The sequence below is a fragment of the Diaporthe citri genome, assembly GCF_014595645.1.
Source record: "Diaporthe citri strain NFHF-8-4 chromosome Unknown scaffold_4, whole genome shotgun sequence".
NCBI lineage: Eukaryota > Fungi > Ascomycota > Sordariomycetes > Diaporthales > Diaporthaceae > Diaporthe > Diaporthe citri.
In genome coordinates, this window is record NW_025064849.1 from 3,597,437 (window position 1) to 3,618,232 (window position 20,796).

Consider the following 20,796-nt stretch of genomic DNA (forward strand, 5'->3'; position numbering starts at 1 on the left):
CGGCTTCCAAGGGAATCTTAACTCTGCCAAACAGACACGCCTTCAGTATCTGATTACAGCCGAATATATTCCCCAAGAGCCTCAAGGACCGCAAGTTCTTCGTCGATGACAATACCCTGCATCTTTTCATTCTCCTTTCCTTGGGCTTCCTCGTGGATCACCCCATCCTGCGTATCCTCACCTTCGTCCTCTATGACAATCACAGGGACTTGCGATTGGTCGCCCGTGCTCTTGGCTAGCAGCCTCGCACTTCGCCGAACACCAGGAGGGGGCGGCGGAACGCCCAAGGCCCTCTCTCGCAGGTTGGGACGGCTGAGCGCCTTTCCCTGCTTCAAGGCCAGCACCTTGTGAGGGTAGGTCATCGCGGCCCTGACCCGCTCCTTCTTCCGCCGCACATTGATGCCGTCTCCGTGCCTCGCGATCAGCTCAGGGGTAGTCGCGCGCTGCATCGAGCTGATGTGGGCCTGGATGTTCGGGTCGGCCTTGAGCAGGTCAACCTGATTGTAGAAGTCCGCCAGAACCCCGTTGCTGTGGGCTCTGTGGCAGGCATCGTGACAGGGGCGGCATAGGAGGGCGATGGATTTCTTCTCGGCCTGGGTGTACCTGTCAGGGTACTTCTTTGTGATTTCTTGGGGGTATAGGTGGTGCTTCGTGATCAGGCAGCCCGGGCCCCAGCGGACAACGCGGGCGCAGAGCTCGCAGATGTCGCGGCGGATGGGGACTCGCGCAGAAACACGCGCAGAAACACGCGCAGCAGCACGTGCAGCAGCACGCGCGGCGCGGCGAGCGGAGCGTGTCTGGCCTGGAAGGGGAAGGGGAACGGGAGGGCCGTTGATCGAGGTGTACCGACGGGGAGGCAGGTTGAGGATGGTGTAGTTCTGGGGTACATCGTCGATCTCTTCGTCGGCGTTATGGTCATCGTCTCCGTCTTCGTCGTCGGACGGGAGGTTTGTCAGGTCGATGATGTCGGGCACGTCCTCCCATTCGTCACCAACATCCTCGTCACTGAGGCCTGTAAGATCGATGACCTCTACTGCCTCCACGGCCTGGGGAACTCGGGGCAACTGGGGCACTGGAGGCAGCGGAGGCCATGAAGGAAACGGAGGAAACGGAGGAAACGAAGGCAACGGGCGCTGCTGGGGCACAGGAGAATGCCGTAGTTCTGGTGTCTCTGGCAGGTGTGGCGTCTGAAGCTCTGGTGCAACGCTGACTGGAGGGCCTGGGCCAGACTCCATGTTGTCCTGTGATGGCTGGTCAAATGGAGGAGCGCTTGGCACAACACTGGAGAAAGGAAGACTTGCCTGGGAAGCCCGAGTGCGGACGGGCAAGTTGATGGGCGTAAAGGAGCTCATATTTCATTGCATTGGACAAGAAGTGCAAAGTCGGAGAGACGAGGCACGAGGGTCAAGAGGGAGGGAGGTGCAGAAAGCATGAGAGGGGAGGAGGTGGTGGCCGTCCCTGCCTTATCATCAAGTTGCCTGCCTCTGATTCACCTCAGTCAGAAATGATACCTAGATACACCCATTCACTTGGACGGAGCATCACATTTTTTTGTGGCTGCAAGCCGAAGACGGAGATGGGCCAAAAACAAACAGACTGGAGCACTTAGCTGCCACTCCTTTGCTGCAATGTCTTGAACGTACCCTGCAGCATGCTGCCAATGATTTTACAAGACTCCGAGTCTTCGACGATCATAGCTTCTCTTGGCTGGCTATCCTACCAGAACTCCCAACTTTAGAGATTTTCTCAGCAAGTAGGCGGCGATCAGGTCACACACACACAGGCTAGCTGTGTGGTGGCGGATGGACGGCAGCAGAAGCCAGAAGCCAGGGACCAGGCAGTTGCTCTATGCCTGGGGTCCAAGTTCACAAGGCCTCAATATTCCAAGGTTTCTAGTATAATTGAGATGACTTCAAGTTGCCTTACCAAGGGATGACCGGCTCTGTGCATTGTAGTCTGTCTATTAATCTCAGTTATCTGAGAATTTGTTCATGAGATCGTTCCTTCTGTCCACCTCAGCTTTCATCATAACCTTGAGGGGATGAGACGGGCTACTGCCAAATAGTTTTCACTTTGGCCGTTGAAACAAGAATGAACAGACGACTTTCAACAGGTGCTTATGAGCCAGTGGACAACTCATGACTGCTGTTTCCACTGTTCCAATTCCGTAGAGCTTAGATTTGTGCTGGTGGTCTTTACATGATAAGATCATTGATACTTGGCATTACTTTTAGTTGCATCTTAATTAAACATCCGTTTTGCAGACTCGCATACGTAATTGTGTAGGCGAGGCTAAGTGCACCTCTAGCTTCAGCAGATTATGGCAAACTTGCGGACGATCGACATGTCTGTGGGTGCCACCATCGGACTATAAACGAGTCGTCAACAGAGATTTGGTTGCAATAAGACTTCTGTATTCAACATTCAAAAGTACTCGATCAACAGGGACACTGAGAGGACCATCAAAGAAGCGCTGTGAGGCAGCAACAATAAGAAGAACACATTGTTTTGTATCTTGTCCTTGCGGCTGGCCTTGTTACATCCAAGTCGCGTTGAACAATTCTTCTGATGATAGCACTCTGCAGCCCGAAATGGTGATCAAGGGCAGCCCGAGAAAAGGCCTGCAGTCGGGGCATTTTTCGAGTCTTGCATGCACAGCTTACCAAAGGACATGCAAGGATGCCGATCCTCCTCACCTTGGCGCTCGCACCTCCTCTGACGTCGGAGCCCTGCCGCCTGTCCGTTCTTTCCTCTTGCAAACAGCTCATCTTTCCCAGGCGACCGTAACTACCACTCATTAAATCTTGTTTTGTAGTATCTTGTGTCATGTGGACCACCCGTTCCCTGGCTGCTGTGGGCCTGTTGGCACGCATTGCACTCGCAGCCGACTTCGACTGGTCCGCTATCGAGCCTTCAGAGCAGCTGAAGTACCATGCGTGCTACGATGGGTACCAATGCGCGAGGCTCTCTGTGCCGTATGACCCCCGCTCCCTCACACGTCCTACTGTCCACCTCTGCTCATCTTTTAACGACGGGAACCTTGCAGACTAGATTGGCAGGATACCAACAACACCAAGAGAGTCGCTATTGCCATTACCACCCTCCGCGCCACGGTCCCATCAGATGACCCGTCTTTCGGCGGGACAATCATCCTCAACCCTGGAGGCCCGGGCGGCTCTGGTGTCAATTTCGTCCAGAGGCTTGGGCGTCGGCTCCAGGCTATGACTGAGGGCAAGAAGCACTACGAGTTTCTGGGCTTCGATCCTCGCGGTATCGCCTACACGACTCCTAGAGCCGACTGCTTTGGCGCAAGTCATGTATTTGCACGAGACTCTCTGCTCTTGGAGGCAAGGGGTATTGGTGGACTCGAGTAAGTTTCTCGAGAGCCGACGCGTAACCAGTGTGGTGCCTAGGTCGTTGTCCGCGTACTCTAACATACCTATCTCGATCCGCAGTGCAAGTGAAAGTGGGCTGAGGCGAGTCCTGGCTCTGGACCAGGCTTTCGGCAGCCTCTGCGAGACGAAGGATCTGGACGATGACATCCTGGCATACGTCTCAACGGCGTCCGTTGCACGGGACATCATTGAGATTACCGACCGGGCGGAGGAGCTTCGCCGTGCAGAGCAGGCCGTCTCCCCGGATCCAAACCAGCACCCTCTGAGTGCTGGCAACGAGGGATCCCACGACAAGCCTACGCGTGTCTTGTACTGGGGCTTCAGCTACGGTACCATTCTCGGCAATACCCTCGCATCTATGTTCCCGGGACGAATGGGAAGAGTAGTGCTGGACGGGGTGGATGATGCCTATGACTACCACGAGGGCAAGTGGCTGTGCAATCTCCTTGACACCGAGAAGATTGTGGACTACTTCTATGATACATGTTTTGACGGCACAGAGAACTGCCCGCTTTGGAAGAAAGGCGATAAATCGGGAAAAGACATCAAGGGTCGCATCGACAAGCTCATCTCAGATGCCGATATCAACCCTATCAGCCTGGTTCAGAGCGATGGGTCCTCAAACCTGAGAATCATCACAGGCAACGACATCCGAGCAGCGTTCGTCTTGTAAGCAAACCCCACAGTTGTTTCCCCTGTCGGCTTGACGCCCCGCTAAATGGTCAGTGGCCGCGGCAGACCTTTGTACGCACCTCTGCCGTACGGCTTTGATTTTCTCGCCACTATTCTAGCCCACGCGCTCAAGGGTAACTACTCACTGATCGCCCAAGATCTCGCCCTGCCGCTTCTTCAAGACGCCTGCAGCATTGACAACTCCACCAAGCCCGGTCCGGACGACGCACAAGCCGCCATCCTCTGCGGCGACGCTGACTTTGCCGATCCAGACGGCCCTTATCACAACGGCACGAAGCAGGGCGTTGAGTTCTGGAAAGGTTATGTCGAGACCCTCAAGAACCAGTCGCCGACTTTCGGGCCTTCCTGGTCAGCTATCTCCTCGACCTGCTCCGGCTGGCGCATCCGACCAAAGTGGCGATTCGCCGGTCCCTGGGGTACTCCGCCTGCCGATCCAAGCCTGAAGGAGGGCGTGCCGGCCGCTCCAATATTGTTTACTTCCAGCAGACTGGACCCGGTGACGCCGCTATACGATGCTTACTTGATGTCAAATGACCATCCAGGGTCAGCTGTCCTCATACATGAAACTGTTGGGCACTGCGCCGCGGCGACGGGCTGGAGCGAATGTTTCAATGAGCGCATCAGGGCGTACTTTGATGACGGCATCGTTCCCGCGAACGGGACTGTGTGTGATACGACTTGTAAACCGTTCTCAAAAGACGGATACTGCCTACCTCCGGCTGAAGTCGTGGCCGCCGGTGTTGAGGAGAGTTTCTTCGGGTTTGCTGCCGACCGTCGGTCAGGATGGTCTTTCAGACCCTTGGGTCTCATCTAGGTAGGCAGAATGAAACGCCACAAAAAGGAGTGCAAAGGCCATTGAGATATAAAGGCTGGACCATCTGAGTACATCAAAAGCGTGCGTACAGCGAACGCAATGGCTCCTTCGAACGCGATGATAGGGAGAACGAGGCTTCCAACACCACTCATGGTACTCCACTCCATCAATGAATTGATACATGTGCCATGCAATACCAGAACTCGTGTTGTATACAGGCTGTTCATCTGACGTAGCAAGCATATGGGTGCCTTGTTCAGAAGTCACATCTGCCTGACCAGTGCTACTTGAGTAGAATTGCATGCATTTCATCGTTTCAATGGCCGGAGGGAGATTGTGAGAGCAGTCCCGTACAATCATCGTTCGGCCGCTTGAGCAAAATGCCTTTGTTGACCCATATTCCTATCACGGGAATAGAGTCATATCTTTGTTGCCAGGAGCAAGACTGCAGGCCACGAGACATTCCATGTCTTACCTTTCATTTTGGCTTCCAGGCGTCCTAGCATCTCTCCAACTTCGTCCGTAATGTAGTACTTCTTTCTGGCAATCGCAGAGTCGATGAACCCCTTGGCCCAATCGAAATCCACATTCTCCCTGAGCAAAAAGCTCCTGTCCACTCCCTCATCCACGACGATCTCGCCTTCTCCAATGAGGTTGATGTGCTTCATGTCAAAACCTATTGCGTCTCTACCCAGCATGTGCAACTCTCTGTCCGTATTCCACTTTACACGTTCGACGTCTTTGAACTGGGCAGGATCAAAGGCAACATTGTCCAGCCATGACTCAATCATAGTGCAGGGCTTCTCAAGGACGCTTCCCTTGAAAGGCCGGAACTCGTCATACGAGCGGTTGAGTATCTCCTGGAAGAGCGCCTGTACACCTGTCACCTCTGGGCTGTGCTCATCGAGCCCAGGGATAGCGAAGATCGGCCCGCCGTAGAACCAGATGGCCAGCGTGCCGGCGGGCCGGAGGAGCTTCGCGAATGCGGACATGGCTGCGTCAATGTCCATCAGCGGGATGCACTCTGCGGCCGTTATGAGATCTGCTGTGCCCGCCCGATCCTTGTTGGCTGAGATGACGGCCTCCGCCTTGCCGACCTCGAGGCTGACGTTTCTGAATGCCTTGAAGGCCTCACGGGCTTTGCTGATGATAAAGGCGTTAGGGTCGCTGCCGTGGACTCGGCTGAACTTCTCAGCGAGGGCGGACACGACCTGGCCGGGCCCGCATCCGACATCGTAGGCGGTGTCATAGGAGCCAGAATGGGCGTCATGGTAAGCGAAGAGCCGGTCATAGAGTGTAGAACCGGTGTAGTCGGGTCTGGCTTTCAGATAATTCTCCCAGTCGAACTCTGGCAATTCCTCAGCAAATATGTTGGTGAATTCTGTTGCAGGAGGCATGTTGTCAGTTGATGGAAGCAGTTCATTCATTTGGTGAGGTGGTGAGTCCATATCTATACTATCCCATGGATGCGTGAGCAAGCCAACGACCATGAGGTCGATCTTATGGTTGCACAAGATGGAGAAGCCCCAAAGTACAGTCAGCATATTTCGAGCTAACAAACAAGGTTCGCCGCTTGGTACTCTGTCAGTTGAGTCTACGGAGAGGAATCAATGACCGAGAAACCAAGCGTCGCCCATAATTGGCGTGGTTATTTCAAGACGAATTTTTGATCTGAATATTTCTGTATTCTGAGACTCTACCAACAATATTTGAAGTGACCTTCCGTATCCAACCACAATGGTTTGTTCCTTCCTACAAGAAGAATACCATATGACGTCTCCGCTGTACAGTAAGTATCTGAATAACTTAGGTTTCCCTTTCGTGCATTCTAGCACACAACAAATAGATGGAATACGAGAATGGTGTTTCTACTAAATTTGAGCAGATGAATGTGTGGCTACATTTGAACACACAGGATTGCAGTCTGGGACCGTGAATCGTGAAAACCCAGATCAAATCATTGTCATTTCATATTGAATTAAGACGTGTAATTATCTGAATGCAAGTAGATATACTCTAGCCCAGCGTCGAAGAGGGCAGCTTTGCAACACTCCATACTATATTGCTAACTATGAAAGCCTGAAGCTACTGCGGAGCTCTGAAGCTTCTTACATATCAACCGAACTGAGATGATCTTCGGCCTTTTGGAGACCATTGACAGTCGCAGTAGTCCGTCTGGATCTTGGCAGATCTTCTTTGTCTGCTTTGAAACAGCACCCACTCTGTGCTTCACCTTGTCTCAGAATATTGAGCCCGGAATTGAGCCCGGAATTGAGCCCTGCTGGATCGATATCAGATGACTGAGGCAGTAAGACGAAACCACAGGATATGGCATAATCATTTGCTTGGGCTTCTGTCCAGACTTTCCGCCCTTTCCCCTTCAACCACTCTGAGCTGACAAACTCTTCGCCTCAAAATCTTGTCAACGCCGATCCGATATCATAATGAGCGAAAGAAACCGCCTTTCCCGGGACCAGAGGTGGAACGCCTCCATGGGGATTCATTTCGGGCGCAGTGCTCAAGTGCCAAACGCACTTCAACCGCCCAATCCCAACGCCAACGCCGCAGCGCCTTTCCCGATTCCAGTCGGAGCGCCCGTTAGCGGTGCCACATTCAACTTACGACACCACCTGATCTACTGGATTGCATTGCTCTTGGTTGCTCTACTGTACCTGCACATCGGCCACCGCGTGAGTTTCGAACCGACAGTGTTTTATCAACCCCGTTTATTCTGGCGGAGTCTTGCGGCGGAGATTGCAACGGCAATAACAAGATTTGCCCTGTGGTGTCACGGTATTTTAGAAAAGTTAGAGGTGTGAGAGGATAGGATGAGCATTCCACTTTCCACACATCAAATGGTAGGCTTGTCGTTTGCTTTTCCACCGATGTCGACGTCGACGTCGAAGTGATTCCAGCTTGTCGTGATCATGACTAAGTATTTCAAGACAGGCTCCAACGTCCAGGGTAAAGGTAAGTGAAATGTCTCAATTATTGGCTCTCCTAGCTATTGGAAACGTGGGAAATTAATAGGAAAATAGTACACAAGGCCTGTAGAGAGAGAAGCAAGCACATTCAGACCTTTTAAACCCATGCGCCAAGAAAAGTTTACACCACCACCCACCGCACAGTCTACTCATTCGTCGTGATTCTTCATGCTGACGGAGATGAACGAGCTCGTCGTGCCATGCGACTCATTGCCATCCGAGTATGCGTGATCAAACTCCATAGGAGTCGGCACCAAATCACACATCGCCTCTTCCACCAAGTTCGCAACATCCCCGGCGCACCCAAAAGAGAGACTCCATCCCGCACCTCCTTGCCCGTACGAATGCACAATCCTGCTCGGCCGCTCCGTGCCGGGGACGTTCCGGAGCTCCCTCTCGACGCGCACGTTCTTCGACCTGAACGGCCGGAGGCCCTGGGACAGGGGGTACATGGAGTCGAGGCGCGCGTTCTTGAGACCCGGGAGGAATGCCTCGCAGCGCTCACGCATGCGCCTCACGATGGGCGTGTCGAGCGTGAGGTCCAGCTTCGTCTCGTGCGGCTGGGTGATGCCGCCGATGAGGAGGATGTTGTCGTTGCGCGGGACCAGGAACACGATCTCGTTGGAGTCGTGCGCGGCGTCGGCCGTTATCGTCAGGGCTGCCTCGACCTTGGCGAAGTCCCTGCCGTCGTTGATGACCCGGATCAGGGCCCCGCGGATCGGGTAGCAGGTCGCGTCGCCGGCGATCTCGGTGCCGGCCAGGCCGGTCGCGTTGATGATGGCGTCGGCGCCGAACCGCGCGCGGAGGGTCTCTTCTTGGTGGAGCAGGTCGCCTGTGATTGTCTCCGTCACGGTTGAGGCGCCCTTTCCGTGGACTAGGCTCATCAGCCACATCATGGCCTGGTCGGTATCGATGATGGGGGCGAGCAGCTCGTAAGCATCCACGGCGCCATAGCTTGGGTTGACGTTTCGCTGCTCCATCAACTTGGTGTCCTGTCGGAAGCCCTTCACGCCACTCGAGATGATCTCGGCCATCTTTGAGAACTGTGCGGGATCCTTCTCGACAGGTGTTGGGAAGAAGAAGTCTGAGGGCATCATCTTCACCCCGGAGGCACGACTCAGCTCCGGGAGCGAGGCGATGGCGTCCCAGGCATGATAGGCTGTCATGCACCAGCGCTTGGAATTTGAAAGGGAGATGCGGTCCGTGTGGGCTCCGCAGACAGCAGGTGGGTATTCCCAAAGGGCACCCGCGATCTGGGCCGTGAGGCGGTTGCTTGGGGTGAAGTTGGCCCAGTCCTTGGACACGATGGTGACCTTGTACCCCTTGTCCAGGAGAACCCACGCAGTCACGAGACCGGTCACACCTGCGCCGATAATAAGAACGTGGGGAGATGCCGCTGACGATTGGACGAGACGTCCGGGGTAGGGCGTCAGATCCCGCCACATGACGAGAGACGGGACGTTGTGTGAGACCATCTTGTGTACTGACAGTGTGGATTGGGCGTGTTAAATTGAAACGATGGTACTACAGGTGACGGGGGGGGGGGTTGGGAGGTGTGCAACCAAGAGCTGTTCGGAAGGTGGATGTCAGTGGCGCCTGCCTTCAACGGGTCTTCGGTAGAGTAGAGCAGGGAGAGATGATGGCATAGTCCCTCAGTCTGGATGAACGTCGGCACCACGGCCACTATATACCTTGAGGTCCTGCCCACCACCTCTTTCTCGAAGCTGTTCATGTCGGGTAAAGAGTTGTTGGCACGGACACAGGCGCCACTGACATTGGCTCGTCCCACACTCTCACGAACCAACAGCGAAGCACAGCACAGCACCGAGACCTGCCAACGCGGAGTGAATCCCACGACTTCTGCCTCAGGCTGACGTGAACGCTTACGAAACTGGAGTCGGTCCCGCCGGGATGAGGATGAGCTCACATTTCCCGCCGTGTTTCTGCCCGGGAGCGGAGCGTATGTCATGCATCTTGACGCCTTGGCAGGTTCTCGCCAGCGGCAGTGAGTGTTCGCGATGAATAACAGACGGCCCGGGGCTTAGCCAAGCCCGGGCGTTGGGCTTGCTGACCGTGCAGGACGACAGCTCCGTGGGGCAGGCTTAGCCCGTTGTCCCAGATCCGATCCCATGGGTATGGGCCGGTGTCGATAGGGCTGAGGCTCTGGGGAGTGGGGGGCACACCGCACAAGGAGTGCCACTTAGTAAGATATTGGGGGCCAAAGGCCCGAGTCATTGGATGATTCCAAAGGATGGACCTTGGGAAGGCAACAATTGGCAGTTTTGGTGACGATGTCGAGGTCCTTTTGACTAATCCGGTGCATTGTATTCCGCTTTCTGACACGGCTCTCGCCTAAGTGGCCAGTCGGTCCCACAAGAGTGCGGTCCGAGGCTCCGCTGTTTCATTCATCGGTGAAGGCTATCCAAGACCCTACCTGGGTATAGGGCTGAGCCGACTCGCCGGATGTAACGGTGGCAGGATCCTGCAGGCCACGGCCGGTCACAGGACCCGTTTCTTGGTGCTTGATATTTCCGACCCGGTTCGAGACTGCAGTAGTATATTATGCAGCTGACGCCACATGGCTTCAGTGAGCCCAACAAGGAGGCGGGCCCTCCTCAAGTCAGGCTAGATTTGTCCAACTTGCACTCCTTACTGGGCAGTGGCTCCCCTTCGCCTTGATTACATGCGTCTCAGAAGTGTGCCTACTTCCCTACCACATCAGGGTTTCCATTCTCCATCAGCACGCGTCGCTCCTACTAGAGTCCGGCCCGCCCCCTCGGACTCGTCCACACTTGGGCTGTGCGAGGCTCTTGTCGTGGATCAATCTAGCCACTCTTCAGTGCGGTCGGGTCCGGCGGTGAGAGAGGTGATCATCGGTCAATAACGTGCAGGAAACACGGATCACGAGAATCTGAGATGACATCATTGAGTTATTTGTATATTTGGGCATGGGACTCTTAAGCCCGTAGCTTGTCCCAAAAGAGAACCAACATGGAGTGATGTGACAGCTTCAGCCACAGCTTGCGTGACGACTTTCAGCCGCAAGAGTGGAGTAGGACCCCCCTTCAGAATCAACCTGTGCGAACCGAAACAGCGCTCGCATTCCCTTCGGTAGAAATCTAAATGTCCGTCGTGTGTTGCACTGCTGACTGAGGCCGAGACTGAGAATCGCATCAGGTGTTTGAGAAGATCGACAGACATTGAGTTTGGCCGGCTGAACTCAAAGAGTATTGGTGTCGTGCCTCGTATCGGAACGTTCGGTCTCCTTTGTTGTTCCAAAGAGGTGTCAACTGGTGCGGCTCATTATTCGAACATCTTGATAAACTATGCCATGTACGCTGTGGCTTGAGCTGGAGCCCAGGGCTTTGGCATTGTTTTCAAATAGGTTTGGCGCGAGGACAGGCACCGCGAGGATTCAAATTTATATCTATTCTGTTAAGACGTTAACAACGAGTTATGGCCTTGGCAGTTTTCTTGCCATCGATTCTATCATACGATTGTGCTTTCATATACTAAGCGGAAGTAAGATTGCCAGGTCTATGTGATCAATGATACGTAGGTATAGAGGTGCGGTGTCAGTACCTCTCATTCAATGGGCAGGCTGCGCTGCTTTGTTTCTTCGGGAGGTTTCAACCCAGCGAAACAGCAGCCACGATGAGAAAGAGTGGGATGAACTTCTGTGTAGCTTGTTCGGAGGCCAGACCTGTCAGGTGACACTCGGATTGACCATATGATTCAAGTGTTGCCTGACTAAGTAAGTTCACTAGGTTCTAAGCATGAAATGAATACTCACTTTTAGTTGCAAACATGCCCAATACTTTTCCAGAGCTTGGAATAGTACAAGAGTTAACTAGTGCAATAGGCACAAGGCAACCAAGAGAAGTAGTCTATATTGATTGAGTGGGATTACAAGGTAAGCTGGTAATTTACGGCCAGGGCGTCTACCGTCATGGCCAGGGCGTCTCAGAGGACTAGTCGCACCTTCAACTTATCCCCCTTGACGATTTCTTTCTCCTGCGCCAAAAGTTCCGGCATGTCCCACGTGCAATTGATGTACCGCCCGCTCAGCCACTGACGCTTTTCCGCCGTCAGGTAGACGATCGTGTCAGCACTGATCTGTGGAGTGTCGACAAAGACTGCGGCATCACATCAGCACAGATTCCACTAAACACAGCCAAAGTGGGACTCGCAGGATAAACTCACTCGCGCTCATGGTCTTGGCAACCTCCCCATCGATCCCACCAGCCATGTCAGTAAGCACGTTCCCAGGGTGCACGCACCACGCGCTCACGCCCTCGGTTCCATACTCCCGGTCCACGAACTCGGCAATGCGCAGGTTCGCCAGCTTGCCGGACTGGTAGTGGCTGTAGCCCTCGCCCACGATGTGCGCCCCGACGCTGGCGACGGTCACGAACGTCCGCAGGCCTCCCCCCTGGCCCTGCAGCAGGAGCGGCAGGAAGTACTTGGCCGCGAGGAACTGGCCCCGCACGTTGACCTCGTACACGCGCCACCACTCGTCCGGGTCCGCGTCCGTGATGCGCGCCGAGTTCCCCAGCACGGCCGCGTTCTGCACGACAATGTCCAGCGGGCGCCCATCCAACTCGCGCGCCACCGCAGCCGCCGCAGCCGCCACGCTCTCGGGGGACGACGCCTCTACTGCGACGCATACAACACGTAGTGCCGAGGCGTCCCGAGCTGCTGCCTTCAGCTCCTCGGCCACGGGCTCCAGGGAGCTGACGGAGCGTGCGCTGATGGCGATGAGGCTGGCGCCGCCGCGGGCGAAGGAGACGGCGACGGCCTTGCCTATACCCCTGGACGCTCCACCGATGTACACGGCGCGGCTCTTGAGGAGGGCTGGGTCGAGCCTGCTGGGGTCGATGGCTGGGTATGTGTCACTGTGGACCGCCTTCGTGACGGTGTAATCACCTACACACGGGGTGGGGACGGCGTGCGTTAACGATGAGTAATTCTCACGGTGGGAAGGTTTTTTTTTTTTTTTTTTTTTTTTTTTTTTTTTTTTTTTTTTTTTTTTGCGGTGGGGTATGTAAGCAGGTATGTGTGTACTGAACTGACCTGGTCCTTCGAGGATGTTCGGGGTCCCCTGCGGTGGAGGCATGATCTCGGTCTGTGGTTGTTTGCTAATTGCTTGGGTCTCGATATGAGGTGGCTTGGGTGAGATTAGCACGCGGTATGTGTGTGCTTCAGCACGAGACAACACAAAACAGGCCAGCACGCCGGACGACTCTTTATCCTAGAGCCTCATGTTTGACAGAATTGTCAGCACAACACCAAATGCACGGCGTTAACACTTGCTGACGCCAGCACCATCCATCCCAATACCTTAAATCCGGCCGGCGCCAAGGGTCAAATTAATCAGCATCACCATCACCGCCGTCTCCGTCCGGCCCCGCTGTCCACATGCATGTCAAACCTGCGCTCTTCTCCTTGGGGCCTGGCCATGTGCGGCAAGGGGAACGTACTTCATGAAGTGGAGTTTCTGCTCGCAGAGAATGCTCCGCAGACAACCAACACATGCATAAAAGGAGTGAGATTCAAGCCTTCGACCACTGCAAATGGCACACCGCCTTCGTCAATGTATTCTACATGAGAAAAAGCTGACTGTACATGTACAAGCCCCTCCAGGGCGTTTCGATTCCATGCAGCCGGTCACCGGCCATGACGCGTGCGCAGGTGCGCCTTGCGATGGGTGGGCGGATACTACCCCTTGTTTGTATCACGGGACAAGCAAGATGCGATGATGACATGCAGGGCACGGCAGTCATGGCGCGCCTTGCTGCCTGAGACGATACTGATCATGCTGTCCGCCTCCGCGTGTGTGTATGTCTCTTCGCGCGTCCCTTGGCTCTTCCTCCTCTTCCGGGGTCCCAAGCCTCCGTCAGTCCGTCTTTCGTCATGGGACATGGAGCTGGTCACCTCTTTCTGACGCCTCATAGCCCATGGGTGGTATCAATGCGACGATCCCACACAAGCATAATCCTTCTCAACTCGCGACGCGTGCCTATGTCTGCGCCGCGTTCAAGCGAAGTAGCTCTTCCAGAGAACGCCTTCCAAGTCCTCCAGCTGCTCAGGCGTGAAGTACTGTACAAACACACGTCAGTAAATGAAGAACGCCCTCGACCAAAAAGATTGAGGGGCTTCAGGCTCACCTTCTGATCAACCGTCCAGCTGTCCTGCCTCGTCTTCTTGAACTCTGCTAACACAGTCTTGGCCGCTTTGCCCACTACACCCGGATCTGTTGCAGGCCGCCTGGCAAGGTGTGCAAGCACATCTGGCATCCACGGTGGAGGCGGGGTAGCATAAGGAAAAGCCTCAATAAGTGCTCCCAACCCTAGGACGGCCGCATGACGTCGTACTACCTGCTTCTGGGTGTCCACTGGCGTGTCCGTTCCGGGGAGCTTGCGCTTTGGCATCGGGTTGTCCCGGAGCTGCTGCTTGAACCTCTCGATCAAGCTCTTGATGATGGGGGTGCGAAGGGACACCGGGGAGCACCGGATCATTCCGGCGAGGGTGTTGGATGCGCAGTCGCGGACCTCGAGCTGTGTGTCGGAAAGCATGTCGCCCACAGCTTCGAAGAGCATCTCTCGGTGCTTAGGTGCCGTTAGGAACAATCGCCGGAAGTAAATGACTTGCATGTTCACAAGTGCACGCAGGCGCTGGTGCCACGAAGAAGCAGACCTTCCTATGCGGATGAGGGCCTTGATGAAGGCTTCGTCCTCACCTTCGCGGAACGAGATGTTGGCCAGGTGCCGGTATACGTGATATGCCAGCCGCATCAGCTCTGGGTCTTCCTTGACATCCATCATGTGAAGCAGCTGATCGATAAAAGGGTCTGGGAAGAACGGAACAAGCTGAGTACACTCTTGAGAGCTAAGCATCGAGTCCAGCCAGGTGAGCACTGTCTTTGATCCGTTCGTGTAGCTGGATGGCTCCTGCTGCCCTGGGGTCCGCTCGTGCCGCCACTTCTCTAAGCGAGCGAAAACCTCCTTGATAGTGGCAGAAAACTCTGTTGTTGGTTGGTAAGGTCGAATGCCTACAGAAGACTCCGCCTTGTTTGCCTCAAGCAATTTCGTCACATTGGGGAAGGACTCATGATATCGCGTACGATAGATCGTCGCGATAACCCGACCAATGGCCTCTCGCACAGATTTGTACGGATGGTCAATGTGAGCCAGGAAGTCTTCCAAAATCGGCTTCTCCAGCTGGAAATGCCAGCCCGCATCGTTGATGACGAGCTCGAGTAGTTGCACCTTGGCTGCTTCCTTGAAGGCAGCATTGGAGGACATGTCCAGTCTGAAGGAGCTCAAGGACTCGACAATCTCTCGAGAGCGGCGAGGATCCTTCGCGTCTACCGTCAGGTGCAGACATGTCATCCAGTACTGAAGATTCTCTGGAGTCAAAGAATCGTCGAAGATCTTGAGCATCATCGGCCCCGCGAAGCTCCAAACCTTGTCTCTGTATTCTCGGGGGTCGTCGATGCCGCCTGACAACATAGCGCCTAGGATCTCTGCCGTGGCCCGGTGTTGGTGCTTGTCGCTCCCATCTCCGTAAATATCCTGGACCAACTCCTTGATGTCATCAAATTTGACAGATGTGACGCCGTAGTTCATCAGGTCGAAAACATGCATGAGAAGGATCACGTTCTGCATGCGGAACTTGTCTGCACTCGCATCACGCGGCTCTTGCTTCATAAACTCGAAGCACTTCGCGAACCACTCTTTCGTTAGGAGCTTTCCGACCTGCTCTCTAACTTTTTTTCGGTCTCATCGTACGCCATGAACGGCTCAGGATCAGCCTTGGAAGCGTTGAATTTCTTGCCCCATACCAGCCATCCAGGGTGGTCAGCATCGACAAAATACTGGGCCTCGTCGAGCTTGGCAAAGGAGCCGATGAACTTTTTAGTCCAATCCGGGTCACTGGACGGAACATCGATCTCCAATTTGACGTTGTCTGAGTCTTCTTCCAGCAGATAGTTCCGGTAATCGTGGCTGTAAACAGCTCTCAAATCAATGCTCGAGAAGATATTCGAGAAGGCCAACTGGAAATTGGCTCGCAGGCCTGGGTGGTCATCGTTTGTACCGTTGACCACCAGGTCGACAAACTGAGGGGGCGCGAGGGTGTCGAAACGGAGAACCATGTTAGTAGCGAAGATGGCGCACTTCAGACTGACTTTCCAATGTGCTCCTTTGGCTTTCTCGATCAGCTCGAGGCCCAGCTTGCCCTTCTTAGCCTCGACCCGCTTCCTGCGCTCAAGAATGAAATCGTGCCTTGTTTGAATGACCTTGGAGCAATCCTCGGCAGGCTTAATAGTGTCGACAGCTTTGGCGTCTACAACTACCATCCGCTCAAAAGGCTTGCCAAAGTCAAGCAGAGGGTAGAGCGCGGTGGACAGCAGCCGCTGTATCGAGGCCTTGTCAACGCTGGCCGTCTGGATATACAGCCGCATCAAGTCAGGGGCGAAACGCCAGTCTTTCAACAAGGTCTTCGTCAGGGAAGTGAATAGCAAAGTGTACATTGCACCCTTGATGTGGTCGTGGTCGTTGTCTTGGAGAGCCTTGCGGTATTTTTCGAGGATAACCGGAATCACCAGGGGACGACCGCCGATGAGCACCTTCAGCGACGAGTCTTGCGCGCCTTGTGCGACTCTTCGCACGTCTGCGTACGAGGATGTGCATGACTCGGCAAGATCAAGAAGAAGCCGCTTGTCGAGATCGCTCTTGTCGATACGAAGCGTTGTACTTCACTCGCTGAAGCTGGTACGCATCTGCTCGCTTGACCAGAAGGGGTCGAGGATAGACCTTGCGCAAGCCAGGAATCTTGAACGGAGTGATATCGGCCTTGTATAACCTCGACAGACGCTCCAGCGGATGAGCAGATCTCTCGATGCCAACATCTGTAATCCACGTGCGGAACGTGGCGTACAAAGCGGTGAAGCAGGTGACATCATCCTCCGCGTTGGTATTCAGGAAGCCGTGGGTTCTGGAGAGGAGCCGTCCGATGTCCTCCCGAAGCTCGTGAATACGGCTATACAGCGAACTCTTCGCGTCGAGGATGTACCCGGAGGGATACCGATACTGACGCTTCAATTCTTCGTCATCCGCAACTTCAGCTAGGGGATCTTCGTCCTCATCCATAATGGTATCATCATCAGCTTCTATCCTGCCATCCTCTGTCCTTTGGCCGTTGGCTTCGCCAGCAGCCCGCTTAGGGTCAAACAGAGCGGAGACACCAGAGATAACGAGCCTCAGCTGCGTGAGCTGCCTCGATACCTCGTCTCCCCATTCTTTGTTCTTGCCCTTGCGGCTGACAGGGGTTTGGTCACTCATCAGCGATTCCAACCTCTCAGACGCACCGTGCGCTTGGGATTCAAAAAGCTCGACGGCGAACTGAATTTCCTCGGTGGAAGGTCGATGCCACTTGATAGTCAATTCTGCGGGGGTCGTGGTCTTGCCCCAGTCGTCGACGTCCAAGCCCCTCTCGATGACCTCTGGTTCGTAAAGATTTGTATCGACGGAATAGGTATGAGTCAGGTTCAACAGCAAGTGGTGAATATAATTTGAGATGTGTATGGTCGGTATGCCGCGACACTTGTCTTGCATGTACTGGGCGATGTCAAACAGTTCTGTTTTGTATTTGAGAACCTCGGCGCCGACGTTAACGACAGTCATGCTGAGCATGCTCACGTGCCATACGAGAGCGCGGTCCCGGGGCAACACATCAGTGCCACTGCTGCGGTCCGACGCAGCACCATTGTAATCGATCTCATTACGGATGTTGACGATGAGCATGGGAATGAACGCCTTGAGAGTCTTCTCTGGGTGGACCTTGCAGAGGGCATTGCAGATCCAGGCCATAGCATCTCTGGCCTGATGAACAACGTGAGACGACACGAAAGCTGCTACCTTTTCCAGAGCCTGGTCAAAAAGCTCTGGGGACAACGACGCAAAGAGCGGGGTCAGGGCTGCAGGTAGTGTGTTGATGACATTGTCTTCGGGCGAGTTGGCGCGAACCTGTGAAGCGTCGGGAAGGTTCTCCAGGAGAGTGAAAACTTTGCCAAGTAAAGTGAGAACGAACTCCCCAAAGGCTGCCGTTGAAGAGCGGACAATGTTGGCCTCGTCCTCGTCTGACAACTCTTCCTGATAGTTGATCTGGACATCCTGACCTTCGCGCTCCATGCGATCCATCTCCCCCTGGACCCATTGCACAGCCAGGGCCGTGTCCCGTACCTCAGAACCTTCCTTGACAAGTGGCACGAATGGAATGCTGTATGCGATACTCTGTATAAAGCTGAGCGTATATTGTGTCTTGCCCAAGTCGTTGGCGTCGATGCCAGGCAATGCCAAGGCCAACAAAGCTGTGAGATGGCACCTGAAGCCCTTGTGTTTTGACATGACATTTGCAACCATCATCAGACCGCTCAAACTCGAAGTTGTGCGGTGCACTTCAACCAGCCCCTGCAGACTTGGGTAGAATCTTTGCAATGCACCAGGCAGTATGATGTCTGGTTCCAGGTAGGCCAGCCATTGCAGGGTGCTCGTGTAGTAACTGACGGCTTTCATACTCTTCGCGAAGAGACCCATGAAGGTGACCTCTCTGAGCGCGAGGACGAAACGTTTCTTGAGCTCCGGGTTGATCCTCCGATCAGCCGGTGTGTCAAGCTCGCCCACCTGCTCACGGTTCCATCTGGATACGAAGCCGTGCGTGAGGAAGAAGACAAACTGTGCCAAGAAATTGGTCCATGAGCCTTGATTTGACGGGTGGAAAAAGGTGTCAATAGACTCTATCAGGCCTTCAAGGCTGGCCATGACGGAGCTCTCGGCCTTCAGGCACTTGGGAGACAGCGAGTGTACGATCCACCTAGCGACAATGTGCGGCACGGGGTGTCGTTTCTTGTCCCTCTCGAGAAACACGGCCGCGCCCATGGAATAGTCAAGTGCGGTGTATGGGGAATTAGCCTGACCGACGGGGACCTCCGTGAGACGCAGTATGGCAGTGAAGACGAGGTCAGACTGGTCTTTAGTAAATATCCCGTGCTGCGTATAAGGTACGTGGGTGCAGCTGAGGTAGTCTCTGGCTATCCGCGAGTAGATGTCTAGGAAGAATATGTCAAAAGACTTGGACCTCGTCATGAGCGACCACAAGTGGAAGTATGTGGGCAGGTAGTCGGAAGGCTGCGAAAGGGGCTGCGAGGGCAAGGACGGAGCAGTGGGAACCAGCACATTGATGGCCGCTGTTGCAATGTACGCGCAGGACAGGTCGGAGGTGCTGAACAGAGGCAGGAATTCTCCCAGCATCTCTTGGCGATCGCTTGGGTCGAAGTAGGTCTGCGCGTGCATGGCTAGCCTCAACAAGTGTCTTCCGCTCTTCCTCCTACTCGACTGGTGCGCGGCACTCTCTGAGGGCAAGACCAGGCCCTTCAATTCCTTCCACAGTGGCCGCCAGTCGAGGTATAGGTCATCGCCAGGTTTCAGGTAGGTTTTCTTCCTGTTCAGGAGACGCGTGAGCAGGCGCCCAGAATAATCTTGGGCCTAGTGGCCGGTGGGAGGGGGGAGGGGGGAGGGGGGGGGGGGGGGAGGGGGGCTGATTGCATACTTGGTCAGAGTGATGACCATCTTTGTGAAACGATCCGCGGTGTTGCTGTCGAGACCGGGCGCCAGAGCAAGATGGTAGTAGAGCTGCGCGAGGGTGGCGCGCAGCTCGCGGACCATCTCGAACTTGAGGTTCAACCATCCTTGTAGCTCCCGGGTCCAGTGCATCGCACCGGGCGCAAAGTCCTCGGCCTTGACGGCAATGTAGAGGTTCTTGAGAATGCCTTGCAGGGCCTCATCGCGCTCATGGTCCTCTTCGACAGCGAAGGGAAGCTGAGAGAAATAGGCGAACGTTCGTGGGCGGTAACGCTTCTTGTCATCCTCGTCCGGGGTCAGAAGAGGCACGCCGGGTGACGTGGAGCGAGATATTGTGTCAACGGAGGAGAGGTTCTGGACAAGGAAATGGGCAGCCTGTGCTGCGGCAGCAGACATGGCTGCGGCGGAGGACGAGTGCCCGTCTGATATATCGTCCATGTTGGTGGTTTGCGCGGAGATGTGATCGAGATGGCAGCTACCAACGACCAGGCTGGTCACGCGAGGAACAGCGAGGGAGGTGTGGTTCGAGGACTGGATGCGAGAGTCCGGATGCCGGATCAGAGGCGGAGCTTGTGGTCGGTCGCACAGGTCGAGGTTGGGCCGGCGAGGCAAAGGCGGCGAGGGGCGCCTAGCACAGGATGGGACGAAGCTGGGTCGGCGGAGGAGTCGAATGGAGCACGAGCACGAGAGGATATGCTGTGCGGTCGGTCCTCGCAGTAAGTGGCTGTTGTATCTAGATTTCTAATCGAGCTCGTGTCGAATCGTCAACGAGTCTTTTGGAGGGGCCCAAGTGTTCAGGGTGTTGCCGGCGGCTTCACGGCTGAGCTTCCAAAGCTCCGGGTGCTCGCCGCGACCACCCAGATCCAGATCTGGAGACTGGTGGGTGAGGCAGGCGATGGATGCAGAGGGGTGACGTGACGGCAGCTTTCGAACCTGGGGATCGAAGGGACGAGTGCGGGATGGCCGGCCGTTGGATGGGTACGTGGTTGGGGATGTGGGCGACGAAGCAGGTGGTTCGTTTCGAGCCGACGACTGTGCAAGGCCAAAGGCTCGAGACTCGTCAAGGCAGGCCCAAGGCTCCAGGGAGCTTTCGTCACACACAGCGGATGCACGCAAAGTTGGGCTGGGCCGGGCGGAAGTCGGGGGCGGGCTGCTGTGTGGGCACTACCTAGGTAGGCACTTGGACCCAGTGGAAAACGGATCTCTCCCCTAGGTCGCCAAGGACTGAGGTCCAATGCAGCTCTTGGGAGCTCGAGCTTGCCCGGGCC

General features: G+C 55.1%; 6 protein-coding genes across 6 annotated transcripts; 1 reads left to right on the forward strand and 5 right to left on the reverse strand.

Moving 5' to 3' along the window:
• Positions 1-53: 53 nt before the first annotated feature.
• INS49_010153 (uncharacterized protein) lies at positions 54-1,235 on the reverse strand (the record flags this gene model as incomplete). Its single annotated transcript, XM_043170879.1, has 1 exon — positions 54-1,235. One exon carries the CDS (start codon positions 1,233-1,235, stop codon positions 54-56), a length of 1,182 nt encoding a protein of 393 aa, XP_043025444.1.
• Positions 1,236-2,826: 1,591 nt separating this feature from the next.
• INS49_010154 (uncharacterized protein) lies at positions 2,827-4,902 on the forward strand (the record flags this gene model as incomplete). Its single annotated transcript, XM_043170880.1, has 4 exons — positions 2,827-2,975; positions 3,047-3,370; positions 3,456-4,064; positions 4,122-4,902. The coding sequence occupies 4 exons, from the start codon at positions 2,827-2,829 to the stop codon at positions 4,900-4,902; spliced, it is 1,863 nt and encodes a 620-aa protein (XP_043025445.1).
• A 148-nt stretch (positions 4,903-5,050) lies between these two features.
• INS49_010155 (uncharacterized protein) lies at positions 5,051-6,329 on the reverse strand (the record flags this gene model as incomplete). Its single annotated transcript, XM_043170881.1, has 3 exons — positions 5,051-5,058; positions 5,257-5,304; positions 5,378-6,329. 3 exons carry the CDS (start codon positions 6,327-6,329, stop codon positions 5,051-5,053), a joined length of 1,008 nt encoding a protein of 335 aa, XP_043025446.1.
• A 1,706-nt stretch (positions 6,330-8,035) lies between these two features.
• On the reverse strand, positions 8,036-9,361 carry INS49_010156 (uncharacterized protein; the record flags this gene model as incomplete). Its single annotated transcript, XM_043170882.1, has 1 exon — positions 8,036-9,361. One exon carries the CDS (start codon positions 9,359-9,361, stop codon positions 8,036-8,038), a length of 1,326 nt encoding a protein of 441 aa, XP_043025447.1.
• A 2,488-nt stretch (positions 9,362-11,849) lies between these two features.
• Positions 11,850-13,002, reverse strand: INS49_010157 (uncharacterized protein; the record flags this gene model as incomplete). The annotated part of the gene is made up of 3 exons (XM_043170883.1): positions 11,850-12,022; positions 12,090-12,812; positions 12,960-13,002. 3 exons carry the CDS (start codon positions 13,000-13,002, stop codon positions 11,850-11,852), a joined length of 939 nt encoding a protein of 312 aa, XP_043025448.1.
• A 920-nt stretch (positions 13,003-13,922) lies between these two features.
• Positions 13,923-19,966, reverse strand: INS49_010158 (uncharacterized protein; the record flags this gene model as incomplete). Its single annotated transcript, XM_043170884.1, has 5 exons — positions 13,923-13,985; positions 14,054-15,650; positions 15,677-16,620; positions 16,703-19,388; positions 19,497-19,966. The coding sequence occupies 5 exons, from the start codon at positions 19,964-19,966 to the stop codon at positions 13,923-13,925; spliced, it is 5,760 nt and encodes a 1,919-aa protein (XP_043025449.1).
• Between the last annotated feature and the right edge of the window lie 830 nt (positions 19,967-20,796).